This window comes from Pomacea canaliculata, linkage group LG5, assembly GCF_003073045.1.
Source record: "Pomacea canaliculata isolate SZHN2017 linkage group LG5, ASM307304v1, whole genome shotgun sequence".
NCBI lineage: Eukaryota > Metazoa > Mollusca > Gastropoda > Architaenioglossa > Ampullariidae > Pomacea > Pomacea canaliculata.
Genome location: NC_037594.1, coordinates 10,835,696 through 10,859,088, shown reverse-complemented (window position 1 = coordinate 10,859,088; position 23,393 = coordinate 10,835,696). Strand labels below are relative to the sequence as shown.

Sequence of the window (23,393 nt, the reverse complement as noted above, 5' to 3'; positions counted from 1 at the left end):
CGAGAAACGATACTATTAGAATATTGCCATAGACATTTTCATATAAAATATCTATTTAAAATGACTATGCTTCTTTTAAAAAGTTTCAAACTATTTATTGTCTGTAATTTGATGAAGCATTATTTTCACTTTATTTAGACCCATCACCCCATAACGTTTTTAGGCGTTAGCAAACATGGCGGCATTTTCGGATTTTTGTGTAGCATCTGTTGAAGGCAAAGTACTTGAGAACATTTGTCAGACGGCTGTTCGACGTAATTATATTGCGTTATTTTTAATTTTAGTATATATATATATGTAGCATTAGAAAGGTCAATAAATATATCAGTACAAATAAAAATAGGCAGAATATTTGGCCTATGACAAATTTGTTAAAAAGACGTACTAAATGGGATGGACACAGCAAGGCTTGCTAAGACTTTAGAAGATAACCGTGCCCAGAGAAGGGTAAAAAGAGGCCTTCTACATTTCTCCTTGGGTAATCAGGTTTGCCTGTGGAAATAAGTGAAACTGATAGCACTGTGCATTTAGCTTATTATATAGCCTTTTGTACATTATTTTCTCTTTATTTCTCATATAGTGGGATATGACTGGATAGCAGTGAACACATTTTTGACCATCACAGGGAAAAGCAAGAAGAAAAAACAGGTATTGAAGTAATAGTAGTGACCTTGTATTTGGTAACTGATTGTAATCTTTTGTTTGAGGTGAAAGCTATAATTTGGATAGATCTTAATTGAATGGAAGTATGGTTAATTGCTATATAACTGAAGTATAAAAACTGCTTTACACTGGATTATGCACAAGACAACAACACCAGTATCTAGTTATACCAGTATCTCACCAAACAGCTAGAGGACCTGGACTTTACAGATGACATTAGTCTCTGTCGTGAACTCTGGGGAATGAGCATACGAAGATGATCAGAGGTTGCGATTGCCGTTGCCTCAGGCTGATCACACTCTCGACACCTCTACCAACTCATGCCGACATTTACTGTACGCGCACACTTACACTAAATTGCTAATTACACTCTTAATTGACTCAAGTCCCCAGCACGATTTCCCCAATAAAAACACAAGGCAATTAAGCATATTAAAGAAAGTTATTAATAATCGAGAGTATTTTCAACAATTTACAAAATGATGCAATCTCAAAATATGGCCGTTTCTAGGTGTCCCATTATTTCTCTACCCCTAGTCTAGATAACATGAGCCACTAATTAGCTTTACTACACACAGCACATGCACTTGTGTAACACACACTTGCCACTAATCTTTCCACATAAAAGTCTCTTATCATGTGGAGGGCCCTCGACGATGCAGACGTCCGAGAATCCGTTGTCATATCCTCCGTCGATTGTAACGGGTTCCTTTCCAAGTGCAGAGACTCTGGCACTGCCATGTGCCATCGCATGTCTCTTTCTCACCTCTTAGGCTGTAACAGTGGTCAGAGCTTGACCACGCCTAATAAGGACCAATGCTTATCTACCGGCCTCCCTCTGCTGTCAGCGACAAGACAGCTGCTGAAGATGAAGCGTTGAGCACTCTGTGCTAGAGTGGGTCTTTCGCACCTATTGAGTCAGTTGTGCCAGAGCCGTCTCGATTCCAAGACAACTCACAGCGGAGAATCTGAACAGCCTTAAACAGACCTCTGTTACAACTTTACTACTCGAGAACCCGACGCGAAGACCCCAATTCTTGGTCAATAACAGTAATGAATCCTCATCTGCGAGGATCATTCTCTCTCGTGATTGGTCAAACATACTTCAGACTTACTTTGACCATTCTGCTATCTAGCTACATCCAATCACTCCGTAGCTAACACGTGATGGACAGATGGTCACTTTGACTTATTCCTGCCCACACTACACCCCCTCTTTACCCCCTCTCACTAGTAAAGCGATCTGCGACTACGGCGCCATCCCGTCTGGTTTCCTATTCACTACCTGTGTCCAGTTGGTGGCAATAAAAGGTGGCACTGTTGTCCCGTTTTAGCTGAACTGTGGACTTTATAATTAACGGGCATAGTCTGACCGTTTCTCCTTCCTTCTCTGAGAGATCCCCTGCAGCGACAACTGCCATCCCACATTCCAACCTGACTCTGTGCTATGTCAGTCGTGATATAAGCAGTCCGCGGTCACCGGCCTACTGATTCCAGGGGAGATAAACGGTGGTGAGACTTCTTGGCCTTTTGTCCACCCGACGGTCCAGTGCCGCCAAAGGCAGCTTACTCTTTCCTCGACATAACTTACCACTAACACATCCCCACAGTTACCCATTTCACCTTCTGACAGTCTGCTTACCAACGCATCCACCCGTCACATTAAGGGAGCAGAAGTGTGACACCAACTCTATAGCCCTATACTAGTTATCGCATGACAGTCTCCTATCTCATCGGCAGCAACATGCACAAACCAAACAGAGTAAAGCTAGCAGAGGAAGCAGAGAAGACTGACTTAAAGTTCAACAGAAAGAAGACTGAAGTAATGAGAATCAACAACAAGCAGGAACTACCAATTGAATTTTAAGGAGAGAATATCCTGAAAACAGAGTGCTTCTCATGTCTGGGGAGCACTGCCAACAAGGATGGTAGAGCGGACAATGACACCAAAAGCCACATCAACAAGGCCAGGCATGCTTTCAACAGCCTGTGCCCCATCAGGAACTCCCGAGCATTCTCCTTCAGCGGTAAGACCTGCATCTTCAACACCAATGTGAAGGCAGTCCTGCTGTATGGTTCGGCTACCCGAAACTGGGTCCACTGGTGAGGAGGTGTTGCGCCCCTATGCTCCTCGAGGAGTAACAAGGACTAAACTAAGCTAAAAGATTTTTACAAAAACACACACAAGTAATCCTTTTTCCTGCCACCTTTTTTTTTTATATACATTTTCTTATGTTATATATAGATTTTCTGTTTGTGTAATAAAATCAAAAGGCTAACAAACTTGAAAATATTTGAAGATTGCAGTTGAGACAGAGCCCAAGATGGTGAAGATCAGTGATCACAGCGATCATTTGTTAAAGGTAAACCTTGTTGCTGATTCATAATCTTAGCAGATGTAGACAATGAGCAATCTGCTGACCACAAACAATGATACAATTAATTTTAAAGACTGGTTTTAAAAAAGCTTTTGAAATAATAATAATCATCCATTTATAAATTAAAGGTTTTCAGTGCAACAAAGAGTATCTTTAAGGTAGTGATATAACCTATTAGCGTGTTCCTACAATTTATAGTTACCAATTCAGTGCACATCAGCTCAGCATCTCTTTGTGCTGGTATTGCAATTTTCAACCACACATTGGCCTCATTTCTCACAAAGTGGCTGACATAAACCCATGAAACCCATTTAAACAACTGTTTCCATTAAGCGTTTAAGAAATGCAGAGATTTAAAGAATAAAAATTAAGACAAGTGCTACAGATTTTTATATTTGCAAATCATTGATACTTTCTTGCAGTATGTCTTCAAGTGAAAAAAAGAAAAATTTATCTCTGCTTAAATTTAGCTGGAAAGTCGCAAATTTCGCCAGTTTTCCAGGATAACAGCAGTTTTAGATGACAATTCCAGTGCTCACAAACTGGTAAGAGAATTACCCAAAAATGCAAGCTTTGAGTGCATTTCTTTTTCTTTGTATGAGTCAGTGTTGTTGCAAAAAGCATCTCTATGTAAATGATGAATGATCTTCAAGTTTATCAAACTATCAAACATGTACCAATCTTTCTGTCATTTTCTGTCAACCCTGACGTTTTCCTAGTTTACAGGAACAGTTTAGTATCCCTTGTTTATAATACAATACTACTTTATTGATCCTGTGGGGCAATTCAAGATAGTGCTCGTACTTGTAATAATATATACCTGTACATTATATAAAAGAAATAATATAAATGTACATGTTGAAATAGTTGTCTCTGTCACACATTCTCTCTCCCGTGCGCGCGCACACACATTCCCAACAATAGCAGATACAGTTGGTGACCTCAGGCTATTACAAGATCATGACCAGTAGAGTTTATCAAGTGAGTGCCACGTGGAATGAATGAGTTGTGGTGCGATTGGTTCTGCATACAGGCATCACATTCCTACAGCCAGACCGCAAGAGTGAAAACTTACATGATCAAAAATAGAGAGGATGAGGGATGCTTTCCTAAGAATTTGCTGATGACAAAAAGCTGCCAGATCCCTCTTCTGGTGATCTTGGAACAAGGGAGACAAGACTGTTCCTGTGCCCTAGGAAGAGGCTGTGAAACCAAGAGATGAATGAAAAAGTGATGAGTCTTTCAATGAAGGACTGATAGAACCGAGCGAGGATGACAGAGCTGACAGAGAAAGATGTGAGTTTTAGTAGAAAGTACAAACGTTGGCTCTTACAGAGCATCATATTAGTGTTGATGTCCCATTTAAGCTTGTTATCAAAGATAGTACCTAGATATTTGTAAGAGTCGATTACCTCGATGACATCATCATGGATAATACTGATGACTGCTTCAGGCCTGTTCGTCAAAAAGTGGAAGATCATTTCCTTAGTCATTGAAGCATTCAAGACAAGAAAGTGTTTGTTGTTTGTCACAACAGTGAACAAAGTCAGGAAGAGTGCCACTATGATCATGTTCACTATTATACAAAAGAGACAGCAAGGCAGTATCATTTACAAATTTTACAAGAAAGTTATTCATAGTGCTTCTACAACTGCTAGCATACAGTATGAACAGCAGTGGAGACTAGCAGCAGCCTTGTGGGGAACCTGTACAGGTGACAACAGGATCTGAGAGAAGACTGGGGTGGGTCTTAGTTGTCTTGATTGATCACCAAATCTCTAGAAATACATCCTCCCTCTTTATATTGCTGGCTAGTGAGTTCCTACTCCCGAGGTCTGACAAGTGTACACTGCAATTCATTAATCCCCCTCACCATACACTTGATTAACTTTACTGTGTTGACCTAAAGTGACCCAGTGCAGTGTACCAGCAGTACCAACTGTTCTTGTTTGTATGTGTTTTTAGCTTGTATGTATTCAGCTGTACATTAGGTCCCCTAGCACATTTGTTTTGTATTCAAAATATACAGGGTTTTTTCCCCCCATGGAACTGCATTCTCTTTGCATTGTCTTTATTCATCCTCCTTGGCTTTAACTCCAAGAAGTATTGAATCCTATTTGTGCAACTGATTCAGATCAGTTTACCTCAAGTGATGGGTATAATCATTTCCTAAATTCCAAGCCCAACACAAGGAAGTTAAGTGTTCATATGCGTTAAGCTAGGATTAAATTTGTATTGTTTGTATACATTCTGTATTTATTTATTTTTTAATTTTATGATTGTAAAGTTTTTAACATTAATTCTAAATTTTGTGCAGTAAATGTTTTGTGCCCTGCTCACAATACTTGAGAAGTGTTGGTCAGTTCCATGTAATAGCACTATTGGTCAATTCAATGTACAATTTCTAAAAAAAAATTATCATTATGAATTTTCTCAAATGTGTTTCAATTTAGTCTTCCCCAGAAGTTCAAGCTTATGATCTGATTGCAGTGCAACCAACTAATGATAAGACTTTTCAGGTAAGTTACCTTCAAAAAGGAAAGAATGTTTTATACAACTCCACCTGGGCTCATATTCATGGACATCAGTCTATTCAGGGGTAAAATTTCTCGAACAGTAACATAGCAAAAATCATCATGTAAAATGTAAGGTTGCATAATCTAAGAATAGGTTACCATAAAAGAGAAAATTCAAGCTTCTCCTTTCTCTTCATACAGCTGGCATGTTCAACATTGGAAGTGGATATAATAAGCTTGAATATGACTGAAAAGATCCCATTCTTCTTGGGAAGAAATCTCATTAATTTGGTAAGTCAAATACAGTTTATGTATCAATATTACAGTGTATGTGTTAGTATTACAGGGCTACATTCTAAAGCAAAGTGCTGCTTTTTAAAGGACAGAGTACTGCATAGGCACATTATACCCAGTCCTATGAACATGTCCATGATGCTTTACCAAAGAAAGAAACCAGACATGGCTGCATGCAGAATAGTTGTCTAGAGAATGCCAGATGAGAAGAAAGATATGTAGCCCTGTGAATGGAGACCAGCATTGACAAAAGTAAATCATGATCATTGGCAATGTTAAAGCAAATATGGACATGAATGAAGTCCAGTTCAAAAAGGTAAAAGAAGTACTTGGGAGCCATCCTCTCTAAAGACAGCAGCTCCAGGACAGATATTCACATCAGGATTGGAACAGCAACAGCAGCATTGGCTGGGTTGGACAGGGTCTGGCACAGCCATAACATCAGGTTTACCAATCTGGGCAAGTCCCTCTTAGTGCTGATCCTTATTTATGGATAGGAAACATGAACTCTGTATGCTGCTGCTCCAGATCAGAAAACACTGTCTATTCTAAGTATCAGTTTAGATGAACCGATTACCAAACAGTAAAGTGGCTTAAGCTTTGATCTTGTAACCAGGCACAACACTTGTTGAAGACTGTCAAGGTACTTTATAGGATGATTGATTTCCTAGTGACCAGAGGAAGAACTGGCTTCAGATGTGAGGGAGTAGACTGATTGTCCTGTGCAGGATCTGCTTTCTATCGCCCAGGACAAGCATGAGTGGTGAACCTTGTCAGCTACCATGTCTATCTGTGCACTTCCCTCAACAATCAGAACCAGTCAAGGACAAATGGAATGAATAATGAATACTTTTTTTCTTAAAATAGACATTATTTTGATTATCACAATCTATTTCTCATACATTAAGCAACTAAGATTAAATGTGTGTGAGCTCGTGTACATTCATGCTTTCATATGTGCATATGAACATGCATCCATGTTTCATTTCTTTTTCAGGCCATAGAAAGGGGTATTCATTTTGAAATTCTGTACAGCCCAGCAATAAGAGACAGTAGTTTTCGTCAAAATACCATTGCAAATGCACATCAGCTGATTTCTGCATGCAAAGGAAAGGTTAGAACACAAAATACCAGCAGAATTAAATGCTGAGTGGCTTGGCAAAACATGCACCTAGCACTTGTTGCCAGCATGCTTTAGTGATTGTTGCAGTTGTTGAGATGTGCATATAGGTCTATGGAGTTAAGTTTAAGGGAAACAGTTTAAAAGACTAGTAGGGTGTAAATTGTTTTACATCTTTCTGTGCTTGTTGATGTTTATAAACATGTATCTTAAGAACAGAAGGGGCAGGAGTTTTCACCTAGGTTTGGGGAAAAAATATCTTGCACTCAGCTTTACCCAATCATTAGAAAAATATTTTGCACTCCAGTACTCCTTTAAGGAATGAGATACTATGGAAATGTGACGCTGTTTATATTGCATGTCACATGATCTTGATGGAGGGATAGAATGTGGGAGTCTGATGAGAAGCAAAGGTTTTGGGCAGGACTGTGGACAGAGATGATTTCAGTAAAGTAGTGGAGGGAGGAGCCTTCACAGACACCATACCATACAGTTAAGAGCTTGTAGTCTATTCTAGCTTTAAATGGTATAACTATAGTGCAGCTTCAAGATAATTATATGACTTTGTATCTGATATTGAAATATAATCTATATTTTCCAGAGCATCATACTTAGCAGTGGATGTGAAAAGGTAAATGATATTTATTTTACTACAGATGTTACTGGCCTTATTAGCAATGAAAATGAAACCAGTGTACTTAAGTCTTTTTCATTTACACTTTCAGAGGATTAAGACAAAGCAATCTGTTTTATGAATAAGAAAATCATTTTGTCTTTATAATGATTGATATATTTACAGTTAATCTGTTAGACTGATTCTTATCAACTCTGGTATTTTATTTCAGGCACTTGAACTGAGAAGTCCATATGATGTCACCAATTTGTATCCTTTATTAAGCAAAAATGTAAAGGATTATTTTATATTTGCATTTATCAAGTAAAAGATTAATCTTTTAATAGTGGCATGGAGTGACATCAACCCCAAAGTTGCTTCAGATTATTTTCTTTAATACTGCCTTAGAGGCCTATTGTTTGGGTTGACTTCAGCACAGAGTAAAGATGCAGTCAGCAAAGCCTGCAGAGCTGTGATAATGCACTCAGGTTTGTATTTTAGGAAGGAAAAAGGAGGGAAAGAGAAGAAATTCGGATCGTGATCAAACCATGCATTACTTATGTTCCTGGAGATTTTGATCACCTGTTACTGTGTTAGAATATGCAGCATTTCTGTTGAACTCAAAGACAGTGTAGCGTACAGCCCATTTACACTTAAAATAATAAGATTAATAATCAGTAACTTAGAATTTTGCTTGAAAATGTTATATAGGAATATGTTTATCTGTGTCCTCAGCATCACTTTTATTACTGAGGTGTTAATTATATATGTGGTGCTAGTAGATGTTTACTTTTGGTTTTACAGAGGCGCGCCGACTAGGAAAGTCTGTAGTGGGTGTCATCAAATCATCAGAATTGATTCCAAAAAAGAGATGGCTGCTACAAAAGTCAGGTGTTAATGATGACCGTGATATTCCTTCAAAAAAGAAACAAATACAGAAAATGACTGTTTCATAATTGCAGAGAATTTTTTTAAACATGTACATGTGCTAGCAATAAAAGGATGAAAGATAGTGCATTATACAGTACTGTTGTGCTATTTATGCAATAATAAATGCAAAATGTATATAACACATACTCAAACTCCAAAGGAACATGCTCTTGGCGCTTATGAACAAGAACAAGACATGGGCAACATACGAGGGACAGAAAAACAAGCAAACAAAATATGAACAAAAAGATAAACAGCAATGCTGGTGATGAATAAAAGACAAAATATAAAAACGTAAAGAGGATCCAAGTAACAAGGACTGAGAGAGTCGTGATTTTGCAAAAGAAAGACAAGCAGGGAAATAGCAATCAGGGGGAAAGGGTGTGAAAAAGGACTGGCATTGTGTGGACTGTTAGGAGTGTTTTCAGTGCACATTTCAAGAATTTAGTAGAAAGAGGTGATGGATAAAGAAAGAGATAGTTCCATTGCACATAAGCACATTAAAAATCCTGTGACCATATGTTGGTCTGGTGACAGGAATAGAAGACAGTCATCAGATGAGTAGCGGAGTTGTCTTGGGATTTAAGGGAAGAGAAGTTCAGAGAAATAGGGCAGAAGCTAGCAAAGAAATTAAAACAGCACAGTTTGAACTGAATGCAGAAATGGATGAGATAGCCAGTGTAGAAAATAAGGTGGGGGGGGGGATAGTGGTGTAGTCCTGTTTCCTTGCTCTAAGGACCAGATGTGTGGGAAGCAAGAAGTTGCAATAATAAAGCAGAGATAATACAAAGAAGACAAGTTGGTAGCACATGTAGAGAGAATGTGATCTTATGTAACTCATAAATGGCACATTTACATACAGCTGTAACTTGTTTATCAAGAGTCATGTCTGCGGTGACAATGAATCAAATTTCCCAATGGATGACGCAAAAGTGATGTTGGTTTTACCCTCCTTGATATGATTTGGCGGACAAAGGAGTGAGGATTGATTTCTTCTGAGCAAAGGAGGGCATCTGTTTTATCATCATTGAGTTTGTTACCATTTAGTCCTTGACATCGCTGATACAGACTTCTATGGTGCTGGTAGCAGAATTAAACTCTGCCAGTGAAACGGAGCAGTCCAGTTGCATGTCATCAGCATATAATTGGTGAGAAATCTTGTGAGATGAAAGTTGTTTAATATAAAGAATGAACAGAACCAGGCTCACTATTGAGGCTTAGGGGACCCACAAGAAAGTGGAGCAGGACAAGATGTTTGACCATCAACAAATACAGGTCATTTTAAAACTTATTTAGTTCATCATAAAAGCAAAAGGAATAAGTAAAAAGAAAAATACTTCTTGTAGAAAGTCACTTGAAAAAACTAGCAATTTTGTGTGTGAAATTTTTGCACGGAAAATTAGAAAATCAAAAATTCATCATTTAAAAATTAAATCAGCAAAATTGTCAGACTTGCAGTGTATCCTGTAATTTAACTTATTCAGAATAATCTTCTGTTAATAAGTTAGGATTAAGTAAGGATGATTAAAGTGACAATTTTAGAATTTGTTTTCAGCATATATGCCAAGTTTTCACAGTCACTACATCAGAAACATTGAAAAGCAGTCTTTTGGTATGTCGGTATTTTTATGTAAAAATCTTTGATTCGGTAGTAAAAACTTGTTTTAGATTATATTTGTTTATATATAATTATTGAAGGCCAAAATGTAACAACCTGTGATAGAAAATATGCTAGAAAGGGAGGTGATTGCTTTTTGGTAGAAATTAGAAAATATATTCATTTACACAATGTAAGGATCAGTTGAAACTCAAACTAAAATACTGGTTTTTTTGTAAGTTTCCATTAACTCTTTATAGCTCAGTCAATTATAGTTTTTAACAAAAAAAAGTCATTGGTGGAGCAGGCTCTAAACTGTAAAGAGCATTTTGAAAGCCAATAAATTCCTGAAAAGATAAATTTATCAGGGCCAGATCTATTAGAAAAAGAAACAGAACACAATCCAAAGTTCGACAAACGACAGAAACTTGCAAGTACTGCAAAGTTTGATGATCTTGCTGGCAAATTCAGTTACAAGCTGATGAAACCACAACGAAATAAAAAAACAAACTTTATTGTGCTACTCGGTCAAGACTGTCATTAAAGGAAATATGAATTACATGTCCTGACAATTACCCAAAGGCTGCACTTAAGCAAAGACTTATAAAAGTGTAGAAGATAAATAACTAGAAGAGATATGCTTGTTCAAGTAGCGATGGTTTTTCATATTTGCCTTTGGCTGTTTGTGAAGTTCATTGCAGTGCAACACCGACTCCACTATCCAAACAAGTCCCATTCATCACACATAGTTTCTGTTAAGGAAACACAATCTAGTGATTGGCAGAGATGGCATGGTCGTGGTTGAATCTGGATGAATGTAAAAAGAATGGCAACATAAATCAGTCCAAGTAGTACCAAACCGCAAGTCATTAGAAGAGCTCTTCGACCTTTTGCCCACCTGTAACATAAAGCTACTATGAGAAGCAATAAGACACTTGGAAGAATGTGTAGAGTTTTTCAAATGGGTTGTTTACACTTCCAGACATGCATGCACACCTCTACAGACACCTATGCATATGCATCAACACATTCTTAGCGAGAATTTTTTCTAATATCTAAAACTCTGGAATTGAGAAATATTCTGAGATGTGCAGAAGTGTGATTTATTCTACTTTGCAAAACATACTGAGATGAATGTTTTGCCTGCATTATGGAAGCACGTCACCTGTCCAAAGTGATGTATGGCATGAAGATCAAGGCACATACTGTCCCACAGACAAACCCTGTCACAGTTGCAAGCAAGCTTACATAAGGCAAAAAGCCCATCAGCAACAGAATAATCAGGAAGCAAGCCAGTTTAATAACTTCGTTTTGTGGCTTCTTCAGGAGATGCCATGCCTGGCTAAGCTCCACTACAGCTTCACCTATCATTCCAGCAACTCCACTTGTGCTACCTACATGCGGTATATAAGGCTGTGCTATGCTGGCCACCTGCACATCAGAATAACCACAAAATCTTCATTCAGGTTCCATAGATTCTAAATAAGTCATCAAACTCTTCGAACTCTACACCATCAGTCTCACTCCAAGGTGTGGCCAGTATACATACAAAAAGTGTCCCCCAAAAAACCAAACATTTGTTACTTAGGCTGACTGTGATCCATGGCTAACCACAGGGAGAGACTTGCTGGAGCTGGCTGTTCTTTACAGCATTGCAGTTAATTAGTGGTATGATGACAGGTTTCACATGTGGCATCTAATGAATACTGAATGACAATATGACTTCAGCTTCTAAACCATCACAAGTCTAGTGACAAGTACCAACAGCAGTAGCCAACTTAATACTGAGGCTGTGTCTTCTAGACGGGGAGGTTGATGGCACCTGTCACCTCAACAGCCAGGATCGCATATCATGGGTTTAGATCTGGGCTCCAATACTCCTCTCTCTGGATATCACATCTGTTGGCTCAGTTGACCATTAGCAATTTTTTCTGGATACTCCTGTTTCCTCTTGGTACTCTGATTTCCTCCACCCTGTATGTGTCCTCATGTATGTAAGTCTTGTGCATCCATTTAAGATGCATTTGATACCTGCCTAAGATGTATACTGAAGGCTTGGCTTTAGTAGTGGGAAAAGGAGTACAAATCAACATAGTTATTACACACACATTTTGGCAGACTTCTTTGAAACTGCTGTGAGACAGTACACCATTACAAGTTTTATAACAAAGGAACAGAAGTCAGTTCTCTTTTTAAATTTAAAAGATCTAAAATATTTTAAAATTACTGGCAAATGAGAGTTCAAGACAGGGATGTATATCACATTTGATCTGGAATAAGGTCAAAACTGCATAACTTTCTACCTATGGGTGTCCATTTACATCAGAACTATGCACAGCTCCATTGTGGCCAACATGTTATTGCAATCAACAGACTAAGTCTCTGTCATAACTGCCATGCTCTCAAGATTTGTTTCTGGGGTAACCTTAAGGGATTGAACACTTGCATTGTGTGAAATGAAGATTACAGTAAAAAAAAGACTTTTGTTGCAATTGTTTCCAATAAATAGTGTAAAAAAAAACCTTCTCTTGCAAATTATTACAAAAGGTTCCAATTATTATCAAGTGCATGAATCTGACTCATCAAGAAACAGAATTTAAATTTAAACCTGGCACAAAAATTTAAATGTTTAAATACTTACTATCTGACCAGCAACTCCACATAAGATGTATACTAACATTATCCTGAGCCAGCCAGCACTTGTCTCTAAAGGCCGCATAAGAAGCCATTGGATTATCAACAGAATCAGGCAGTGAAGAATGCCAAAAGTATAGATTAGAGAAATGATCAGACGCCACCACTGCCAAGATGTGTCCTTGGCAGGCAGCCATGGTTTTTCTGGATCTGACTCCACCTGAAACCATGTGCTTATGGCACATATTTCTTGAATGCAGTTGACCTAAATGAACAAAAGAAGGTCTTGGTGATAATTTGATCTTGACAAAGTTCAAATAAGAGTTCAAAAAATATTTGCATATTAATTATTTCATTTGCTCACCTCAACACAGTGTTCTTTCCTGATATGAAAAGCTCCTCCTAAAAAGTTACAATGTTCATAAGACATCATCTTGCAGGTTCCTTGATGATCCACGCAGCAAGGTCGAATGACATGAGCAATGCTGTTTTTTCCAGGTAAGCGATTACTACAATGAGGAGGACCCCACCATCCAACACCTATCAAAAACAAAGGAAATTTACATTGCCCTGAATTATATATATTTAATCATGTTCATTTCGTGCAATAAGAAACAAATACTGATATCTAGACAGCTGATTCATAAGCTTTTGCTTTCAAAAATATTAAAACCATGTATTCTAAATGTATCACTGGACTGATAAACAGCTGCCTTTAACATTATACCAGGACAGCAGCAATAAGGAAAATGCTCTTCTTCCTCCACCTCAGACAGTTACAAAAAAAAACTCCAATGTATATGTGTAAAAACTTAATTAGAAATGTTGCAGAAAACTCCATGTTAACCTAGATCTGAGTGGACTAGAATGTATGAAGGATGTAGTGCTGCCAGACCTGACCCAGCTGAGAGAGCTGGACACCTGTGGCAGAAACGCCCCCTGGTATGCAAAAAGTGCAATTTATGGTTTCAAGTCTCTTTCTCCAACTGGCCACAGACTTCAGAGAGTATGTTGAGGAGTAGTCATCACCATGGCAGACCAGAAAATGAAGAACAGTGAATGGAAAATCTTTACCCAGAGTGTCAGACCAGCTTCACCAGCCACAACAGGCTTAGCAAACACATCTGCCAGATGGTGTCTTGGCCATGACTTGAAGGTCTAAGTGTAAGAACTGTACAGACTTGAAGACTAAACATTCATGTTGTGGCTGCAGCTAGCATCAGAAGATGATGAGCAAATGTCTGCCACAGTAAAAGTTAAGCACCTTATGGCTACACGAAGATTATCTGCATGAAGTAGACATGATCATGTGCACTGTGGATGGGTAACCCAGTTACAGAGATAATACTTAATAATATTTAATTTTCTTCTGTAAGTGAACCAGTGAGTTAAGTGGTTACAGCACTGACATCCAAGCCCAGAGGAAAGTGTGGCATAGCAAATGTACCTCAGTCAACCCAATTGTCAAGAAGGGGTACATGACTGTAAAGGATTCAGGAAAGGTAAAGTAGTGAAATAGAGAGGAGATGGGCACTACACCCACAAAAAAGCTATAGCCCCTAGAAAAGTGTGGTTTCTAACACCTCACCCCCAACAATCAAAAAATGTTAGATAACATTTAGCTTAACCTATTGTCCTTTTTATCAGCACAGTGAAAGACAATGTTTACCATTGGTCCAGAGCTCACATTCCTCCCTCATTGTAGTGCCAGCAGCATTGATCGGCCCAGGCATCTGGCAGCATCCAAAATTTTTGTATCCAATTTATTGTACCTGTTCATCTCACTCAGCTCCAGCACATAGCGGTCTCTTCGCAGGCAAGGTGCAAAGGTTGCACCCATTTCTGTTGAAAATTAGCACAATCTTTTTAAGTAAGTCTTATGACAGTAGTTTGTCAATATTTGTTTTTTTAAAAAAGTGAAAAGCTAAATAGAAATATAATTACTGAACAACATAAGTGAATAACATGAAGCAAAAACAATGAAAGTGTGAATGAAAGGAAAAATAAAACTAAAACAATCATTCAAAAAATATATCCAAGAAAATTTAAAGCATAGATTTTAAAGGCTAGTCCAATAGATTTATATATATGAATATAAAATGAATGTCTTTTTGAGTGATTCTGTGCAAATATTTTGTGGTTCAACACAACTGACCAGTGAAACACAAAACTGTCTTTTTTTTTCTTTCTGGATGAGACGCTTTGTTTATAAAACTATACTAGATAGCCATGACTTGGTCAAAAATCATCTATTCAAAGATAACTTTTGTAGGTGGAATGTAATATAGGTTATCACCTGCAAGTAAAAAGCTTGTCAATGTATACCTTTTGTCTAGAGGTGATATTCAGAATTTTGGATTTTTAGTTTCATTTCAATATTTTCAATAGTAAAGTATAGTTCTTTTCAGTTAAAATAAAAAGACACAATCTTAATAAAAAAAAGCAGGACAACAGAACAAGAGTATATAAATTATACATTTCCCTTTATAACATCACAAAAGTTATGAACATTTTATTTACGAAAACAAATTTACAAGCGCCCATTGCAGAAGTGTTGAACTTAACAGAAATAAAAATATTGTTATGCATCCATGCAAAAAGCAAATTCACTTATTACCAAGAAAAGATTTTGCAGGGGGACCAATCCAAGGATTTGGTGGAATCCACCTGTGAAAGGTTTCAGCTCCTAAAAATGTCTGCACTTCTTTGCGCAGTTGCTTTTGACTGAGAATTCCTAATGGTGCCAGGTTGCCGTAGATGCACAAAACTGTCAAAGACACCAGCTGTGCCTGAACCGCCACCGAAGAACACACTCACACGTGTTAAAAATGTATATAACAAAAATGTGTTAAAGACCAACCTGAATGGTTTGCGCTTTTTGCAGATATCGGTAGATATAGGCAATATAAATCTAACCTGTAAATTTCAGCTTCCAATCCATTAATTAATTATCAAAGTGAAGTATGCTCATTCTCTCTCTCTGATTGGTGTTGACTGCTGGCAATGTTGTGAATGGAGCACTTGCAGGATTAGGGTTAGGACCATTCAGGTTGGTCTTTGACTTCACTTTGCAAAGTTATAAATTTGCTTCAAAATGTAATAATAATGTAATGTAATAAATAAAAGTATTTAGTTACAAAAATGTATAAATTTAAGAATATTACATTATTTCCATATATTCCATTTATTTAACTATGTATTTATTTAGTAACATATCATTTGTTAAAAAAGGTGCTATGGAAATAATGCTTTAATGTCAAATGATCTGACCTCTATCTCACTGCATCACAGCACCAAATCTGACCATAAAACAATATGACTACTTTTTGTATTACCTGAATACAAAATTCTCCAGCAAAGGATTCTGATCAAAACTGCAAGCATAATATGTTAGTGCTTGTGCTGCTTTGATTTCAAAAAGTTTGGGCAGACTAGCTGAGATCACTACTGCAGATACTGCATGCAACATCTTGCTATATATATATATGCTGATGACTGGTTTGGGAAAGACAGAATACAGAACCAACTCGTAATCTGGCAACACCTATATCCACAAGCCCCAGTCATGAAGACACCAATTAGAAACATATTACTTATTGTGTTCACAACACTTAAACATCATCATTTGTTTTGGGTTGTCAGGTTGTTGTGAACTTGATTGTGGATCAAAAAGTCATTGGTGTGAAAGTGTTCTGATGATTAAGGCTGAAATTTTTCTCTGCCCTTTTATCAACTGTCTGTTAGAAATGGGTACCTAATTCATCAACAGTCCCTTTTGATTTGGTCATATATGTTCCTCTGCTCATATAGTATAAGAGTACCACTCCTCAGGGATAGTTTATAGACAGTTGGAAAAAAGGGTTGAGCTACAATATCTAAACACTCTGTGCTCTAAACATTGTGAACCACTCATAAAGCTCACTATGAGCAGTAAGGTACAGGGGCCGTCATATTTTATATTTTAATATCTATCATGATATTTCTGATGAATTTAAATTCTTAGACCCACTTGCAATATGCAAGCCATTTTATTCACTCTCACGCTTGCAGTTTGCAATTACTCACTGCAGCTACTTATACTGATTCTTTACATTGTTTACTATATATCCCACTTTCCTAAGTTCCATCAGTCACTGAGGCATGAGCTTCTTCTTAAATGTTGTCACAGCATTTTGACCTCAACATTCCAACCTTCTCTAGTTCTCTGTATATCGCATTGAGTTATTGTGAGACAAGACTTTTTCACCACCTTCTCTTCAGATTTTAATGTCCTTACCAACACAATGAAGTAGGTGAAAAATGATGGGTAACTGGGAACCTCAGACAGTTTATGTCTCAAGTCAGTGATGCTATCATTGCTGGTTTGACTAATTTCCTTTTTCAGCTCCTTCCACTGATCCCTGTTCTTGCCTGTTGGATTGCTGTAGTAAGCTGTATGAATTTACAAAAAATGAGGTGTAGATTACTCCATAACAGTAATATAGGACACCTGAAATAAGTGGAATATATATATATACACAGTGATAATATTTTATAAATTATATAGACTAATATACATGTTGATATGCTTATGCTGAACCACAGCAACACAGTATAGATACTATAGAAATGATAATGGTAATTACAACTGAACATTTATATTACTAACCCTTTGCAGCTTTGACAATATTTTCCAACATCTTTTGTTTGCAGGAATATTTGTTGATAATTTCTTTTCTTATCTCTTTGATCATCTCAATCTTTCTTTTTGCCTCCATCTGTGAAATACCCATTCAGTCTATTCTTAAGAAATCTGTAACCTGTAAAGGGGGAGGGCTAAATGGAAAAAAGCATTCTCTTGGTTATTTTACCTCTCGTAAATAAACAATTGTCATTGTCATTGTCTATGATTTTAAGCAAATAAAGCAGAATATGGCAATATGTTCTTTCACGGGTTGGTTGGATGTGTGTGTTTGTGACAGTTGGTGGTTGATAATTATGCAAAAATACAGTTAGTCTGATTTTCACCAGATCTGGTAGTCTATTAATTGATGCCTATATAAGTTTGATTGATTTATGTTACTCCGGAGCATGTTTAATTATTTTCTATGTTGTAAGATGCTACAAGAGGTTCCAAATGAAACAAATATTATGCACAAAATACTGTACGTGACATATAGTCTACTTGAGTGCAATTTTTGATAATGTCGTAATTTAAGATAGTATTTTATGAAAAAGCAATGGGAAAACTACTGGAAAGAACATGTACAGAACAGTAACTCTGGCGAAGACGAGAATTATTCCCCCATCCAATCAAATATCAACAGAATAAGCTCGATCATATATCTGAGTGTGCACATGACTCTTGCCATACCGCTGCTAGCAGCCTGTAGTGTTTGTAGGCAGCCTCACCCCACAAAAGAACAGGCATTTCTTCAAAATCCTGTAGTGAAAGCATTTAAATGTGCAATGCAAAGTTAAAGTTAAGAAAGAATAACTAATAAATGTTTGGCTAATTTACAAAATAAATTACAGTTGATGACTGTAAGAAAATTAGTTAAGATATTTTCATTTATTTTGTTCATGGTGTATGTTACTTTTATTAAAATACACTTCTAAAAGCAGAATATTTTCAACTTTTCTTCCATCAATATACTAAGAAACTCTTTTTGAAGTTACTGATCTATGCATTTTTTACTCTCTTTTACTTACATTTCTCTCTCTCTAACTTTCCAAAGACAGCCTATAGCTCTTAATTTTATGACACAAATAGTAATACCTACTTGTACGCCATATGGTGTTTTCTTCTTCCCATAAAAATCCCTCTTTAATGAAAGGGGTAAATCATATTGAGACAACCACCTGCATTCTGCTTGCTCAGATATGCAACGCAGCTCTGGCGCAGACATAGACTTCCATTTTGTCTTCATTAGATTTGGCCATGCATCAGTAAGCTTGTCCAGATGAACTGTAGACCTGCTCACATTGACATCAATGTCATCAGCTACACATTGACTGCTAGCACTTTGCTTTACTGCACTAAATCTAGGCTTGATGTGTTCCCTATAGTCATCTGTCAATTTCAAGATAAAATTCTTCTCTCTAGCAAACAATGTCTGAAGTGGTTGCGGATAATTTTCTATTGGTGATTTGTCTGATTGCACCTTTACTGAATCACCACGAGGTCTCAGCATGATGTATGAGCTAGATCTATCACTCATGTTAACTGGGGTATCACGATCCTTGCTGCAGCCATGATGATCAACAGGAATGTTATGGTCAGCATATTGCATCTGCTCACCCCATGTGGATATGCCCAAGTTGCTGCCAGCTGTGTTTGATGGTTTTATTTTGAGACTTTTGCTGCAGTCTAAAGCATTAACTCTGAAACTGCTGGTTTTCTTTACGTTCTCCAAAGGCACACATTCAACCAACTTTGTAGCAGGCAAAACTTGCGAACTGTAATCAACCTCAGAAAAACATGTATCACTTTCAGAATCCATAATTTTTTTATCCCCTCTGCCTGGAGTAAATCTATATTTTGGCTTTGTTGGTATGATACCCCCCTTAAACTTATAGTCTTTTTGTCCTTTAGTTGGTGATTGCTCTGTTGCTGAGTGATATGCACCCAATTCTATCGCTGCAACTGGTGTGAGAGGACTGGTACTGCCAGAGGACCAGTGGGGTGGGTCCTTGCTTTCTGAAAAGTCATTTGGCTTTTGCATGGTACTTGCCAACTCCTCATCTGTGAGAATATCATTGTACTTAGCTTGAGCATTATCTGTTTCAGAGCCTCCAAATTCTGTCATGCTCATTTTTCTTTTGACCTCTGGAGAAACATACTTATTGATGGAGCCACCTTTTCGTTTCTTTGTCTCCTTAGTCTTGTATGACACTGAGAAGATCCATCACTAGATGTGGGAATTTCTTCTTCATCCCAATAACTCACACTCCCACCAGCAGCAGTGTTGACATTCTCAACAGACTGGTTAATTTTATTTTCTTTCAGCCGTATAATCTGATTATCAACATCTTTCCTACCTGCACAGTTGTTAGTGTTTCTATGAATTTTCACCTGCTCCATAAAATGTACTTGATATGATGCATTGGAGGTTTTTTTCTGACAAAGGTCATTCAATTTTCCACATACTGCTGATTCCTTAACCAACTTGTTTCGGTCATTTTCAGAGGGGATGTTGAAGCATTCTGATAACTGTTGTGCAGAAACAGTTGGAATTTCTTCTGTGAGTGATGTAGATAAGCCTCTGATGGTTTGAAGCTCTTTTATCAGCTGCTGTTTTTTAAGAACAAGGTCCTTGTCTTCTGATGATACCACCTTTAACATGAATTCCATCTCTTTTAATAAATGTTCTTCCTCAAATTCACCACTAAGAAGAATGCTGTTTAGTTCTCTCCCTTGGTGTTCCATCTGCAAAAAAAAAAAAATAAATAAATAAAAATCCTTATATTCATTATGTAGTGCAAATAGCATGTAATGAAAGCTTTTGCACTGAACAATTTCTGTTACTATTTCAAACATAAACTATCTTATTTTTTTCATGCAGCAGTTCTACAATTTAAGCATTTCGATATTATCCTAACTAAAGTTAAAATTATGTATGATCACCCGTCCATTAAAAAATAAAGTATTTAACTTTATTTTTAAGACATCATCATAAACGTCATATTATAGGATTTTTTATTAATCATTGTGATATGTTAGATGGAAAATACATACACGCTAAGCTGATTTTAATCATAATTTGATACGTCCACATCCTGCATTATAATTTGTTTTTCCGTTTAAGTGATTCAGGAATACTAACAAGGCACATAAAGTGCTTTCCAAGTAGGTGATGCTGACGATCAACGTAAGAACACATGCAGCTATAGACACTAACATATATAGATAGATGAATGCCCTGTGCATATATGCATTATATACATGCATCCTATTCTTTCTGCAGATTCTCAGTCAAGTGTTTATCTAAATATGTAAAAGATCTATAACCATTTCATGCATAGCATATATATTGATTGCTGAAATATATATTAGAGCTTTAAATATTATATATCACTACTATACTGGCATGCAACTCCGAGTGGAAACTCCCGGGTAACCTGCCAGTCCCAAGCCCAGATCAAGGAGGAGGGTTGGGCGTGGGTTAGCATCCCCACCCTGTAAAACAGCCATATGCTACAGAAACCGCAAATGCAACACAAGCACAATGAGAGCCTGGACAAAAAGACCCTACTTTGGAAGGGCCTATGACGCGCGTTTGCGAAAGCCCTCGGGAATTAAGTCAGCTCGCCAATCCATCTTTTCACGGGCATAGTGTAATCCCTCTCCAGTATAGATTACACTATTGTCCATTATTGGCAAGGTGCTATATATATTATCACTATTATGCTATATATATTATCACTATTGTCCATTATTGGCAAGGTGCTGACCAGAATCATTCTAGAGAGACTGAAGACTGCTCTAAAAAAATAGACTGAGGCAAGAACAGGCAGGCTTTCGGCAGGGTAAATAAAGCACAGACCACATCGCTACACTGCGAATTATCATTGAACAGTCCATCGAATGGCAGTCGCCACTCTACGTGACTTTTTGTGGATTTTGAGAAGTCTTTTGACTTCGTAGACAGGGAAACCATATGGAAGTTGATGCAAAACCTCGGATTTCCACTAAAGTTCATTGCCATCATCCAGCAGCTGTATGAGGACTCGACATGCCGTACGTGTGATACACAACGGGATGCTGATCGACTCCTTCGCAGTAAGGACTGGAGTGAGGCAAAGGTTGTATGCTCTCGCCGACAATCTTCCTGGTCGTCATAGAAGAACAACCTCTAACATTTAATCTTGCTGACATGAGCCATGGTGAGACTGGTTCCTAGGCCATGTCTTTGTGGCCAGAATAAATAATGGTTTCTCCTGATGCTAGTCTGGTCTGGCCACTTCCATTCTATCTGGTTTCGCACAACCCGAGAACCCTGAATGTATATTTTCTCATTTCGCTTGCTACTTAAGCTGACGCAACTTTCGTAGTGGGTTCTGATGTTCCAGGTCCCTATCCTGGTTCTTGCTGTGGTCGTCAAAAGATCAGTCAGCGAGCTGGCTTCCCTAAGGCTTTCACCAGCAAGCGTCGTGAGCTCTTCGAGAGAGGAATCTTTCCAGCAAGGTTCTTGTTGTGGTAGTATTAGCTGTTTCTGTAACAGTTTGGTTTTTTTTTTTTTTTTTGTATACATGAGTGGGTTGTCAGCCCAAAGAAAAACCTGCAACCTGGAGGGCCAGAGTGCAACCTTTTAGTCTGGCCTCTACCCTGACAGACTTGTTGGCTTGGTTAAACCCGCCAGGAGCACAAGGTTCCCGCCGACGTAGCTTTGCGGATCGACAAGGCGCGCAAGCCACAACACCACTACAAGGTAAGTTGCACCAGTTGGTTGTGGCTATTTGACGCTAATAGCTAATAGTCCATCACCACACAGGTTCACAAAGGCGGACCTCTCTACGATGGACTCCAGAAGGCCGAAGAAAACGAGGCCGCCCAAAGGAAACTTGGAGAAGAATAGTGGAAAGGAAAATGAAAGGAAAGGGCTTGAAATGGGGTCACCTATATAGAGCGGGTTTCAGCCGATCGACATCGGTGGCAGACTCTGGTTGAGGCCTTATATGTGCAACCTGATGCACGAAGAGGGTTAGGGTTAGGGTTAGATATAGAAGATAGATATAGTAGTCACTGCATGGTCACTCGACCGATCAGATTCAAAATCACATACAGTGTATCGCCATAACTCTATAATATATAGACCTCTCACCCATCCTGTCGTGACCAACTGATCCTCCCAATACGAAAAGTTTAATCTACCCAGCTTGTATAGCGTTTAAGAAAATTATATAATTGCTCGTAAATTTTACAACAGCCGTGACCAAATCGTCCCACGCAAAACCAAATTGTTCCAGTACCGAAAGTCGAATCGATCCACCTTGTATAACATTTGAGAAAATCAAATAATTGCTTGTAAATTTTGATTAGTCGAAGAAATTGGGCACACAATCTGGAGTGCGAACACTTTGAAACCTCGGACACTAAAGTATTTATATATACACTCGTTATACATTCAAATAATTAAATGTTTTAGAGAATATTATATGTCCACATATATAATATATAACTACATAGTTGTAGATTTTGTAGTAAAGGACTCATTATATGGTCTGAGAGGAATAAAATAATAATGATGAAGATGATGATGTACGTGTATAGACAAATATATTGGTATGGCTTAGAGTACTTATCGAGAAGTAAACAATAGAGCTTCATTATATATAGCTCGATCTGCTTGAGATAAGCACTATACGTGAAAAAAAGGACGTCTTTGCTGTATAGGCAATCTTTAAGTAATATTACACTTCAAAAGCACTTGACATCTAGTCAAGACCGATTCATTTAAAACAGTGCAAGATGAAATGTAATTACGTTAACGCTTTTACCAGTTCAGGATTCTCATACCTCAGAACGTCAGAACTGTTGACGTTCCCCTGACAACCGTTTCACAAGGAAGCAGACGATGCTCACTCTTCAGTATGAAAATACAAATAGTAGTCGATAGTTCCAGTCATTTGCCGTTCCGGTTTTTACACGCTTTTCCGGTATGTTTGA

The 23,393-nt window shown here is 37.8% G+C and overlaps 2 protein-coding genes across 2 annotated transcripts; one reads left to right on the top strand and one right to left on the bottom strand.

The window, feature by feature from the left end:
• The first annotated feature begins 99 nt into the window (after positions 1-99).
• On the top strand, positions 100-8,601 carry LOC112563751 (ribonuclease P protein subunit p30-like). The gene is made up of 11 exons (XM_025238042.1): positions 100-254; positions 581-648; positions 2,964-3,026; positions 3,512-3,586; positions 5,495-5,560; positions 5,759-5,848; positions 6,849-6,965; positions 7,573-7,602; positions 7,817-7,854; positions 7,993-8,072; positions 8,389-8,601. The coding sequence occupies exons 1-11, from the start codon at positions 176-178 to the stop codon at positions 8,538-8,540; spliced, it is 858 nt and encodes a 285-aa protein (XP_025093827.1). The 5' UTR covers positions 100-175; the 3' UTR covers positions 8,541-8,601.
• Positions 8,602-10,606: 2,005 nt separating this feature from the next.
• Positions 10,607-23,369, bottom strand: LOC112563978. Its single transcript, XM_025238476.1, has 11 exons — positions 23,244-23,369; positions 18,508-20,153; positions 18,099-18,167; positions 17,394-17,502; positions 17,022-17,176; positions 15,363-15,534; positions 14,444-14,587; positions 13,110-13,285; positions 12,753-13,010; positions 11,277-11,542; positions 10,607-11,009 (listed from the first exon to the last, which is right to left on the bottom strand). The coding sequence occupies exons 2-11, from the start codon at positions 19,537-19,539 to the stop codon at positions 10,829-10,831; spliced, it is 2,562 nt and encodes an 853-aa protein (XP_025094261.1). The 5' UTR covers positions 19,540-20,153; positions 23,244-23,369; the 3' UTR covers positions 10,607-10,828.
• Between the last annotated feature and the right edge of the window lie 24 nt (positions 23,370-23,393).

Coding starts and splice junctions, on each gene's coding strand:
- LOC112563978 (XM_025238476.1), bottom strand. CDS start 19,539: ATGAGCATGACAGAATTTGGAGGCTCTGAAACAGATAATGCTCAAGCT. Junction 17,503..18,098: donor ACTACAGGCTGCTAGCAGCG/GTATGGCAAGAG, acceptor GGTATTTCACAG/ATGGAGGCAAAAAGAAAGAT. Junction 17,177..17,393: donor TATTGTCAAAGCTGCAAAGG/GTTAGTAATATA, acceptor AAATTCATACAG/CTTACTACAGCAATCCAACA.
- LOC112563751 (XM_025238042.1), top strand. CDS start 176: ATGGCGGCATTTTCGGATTTTTGTGTAGCATCTGTTGAAGGCAAAGTA. Junction 5,561..5,758: donor CTAATGATAAGACTTTTCAG/GTAAGTTACCTT, acceptor CTCTTCATACAG/CTGGCATGTTCAACATTGGA. Junction 5,849..6,848: donor GAAGAAATCTCATTAATTTG/GTAAGTCAAATA, acceptor TTTCTTTTTCAG/GCCATAGAAAGGGGTATTCA.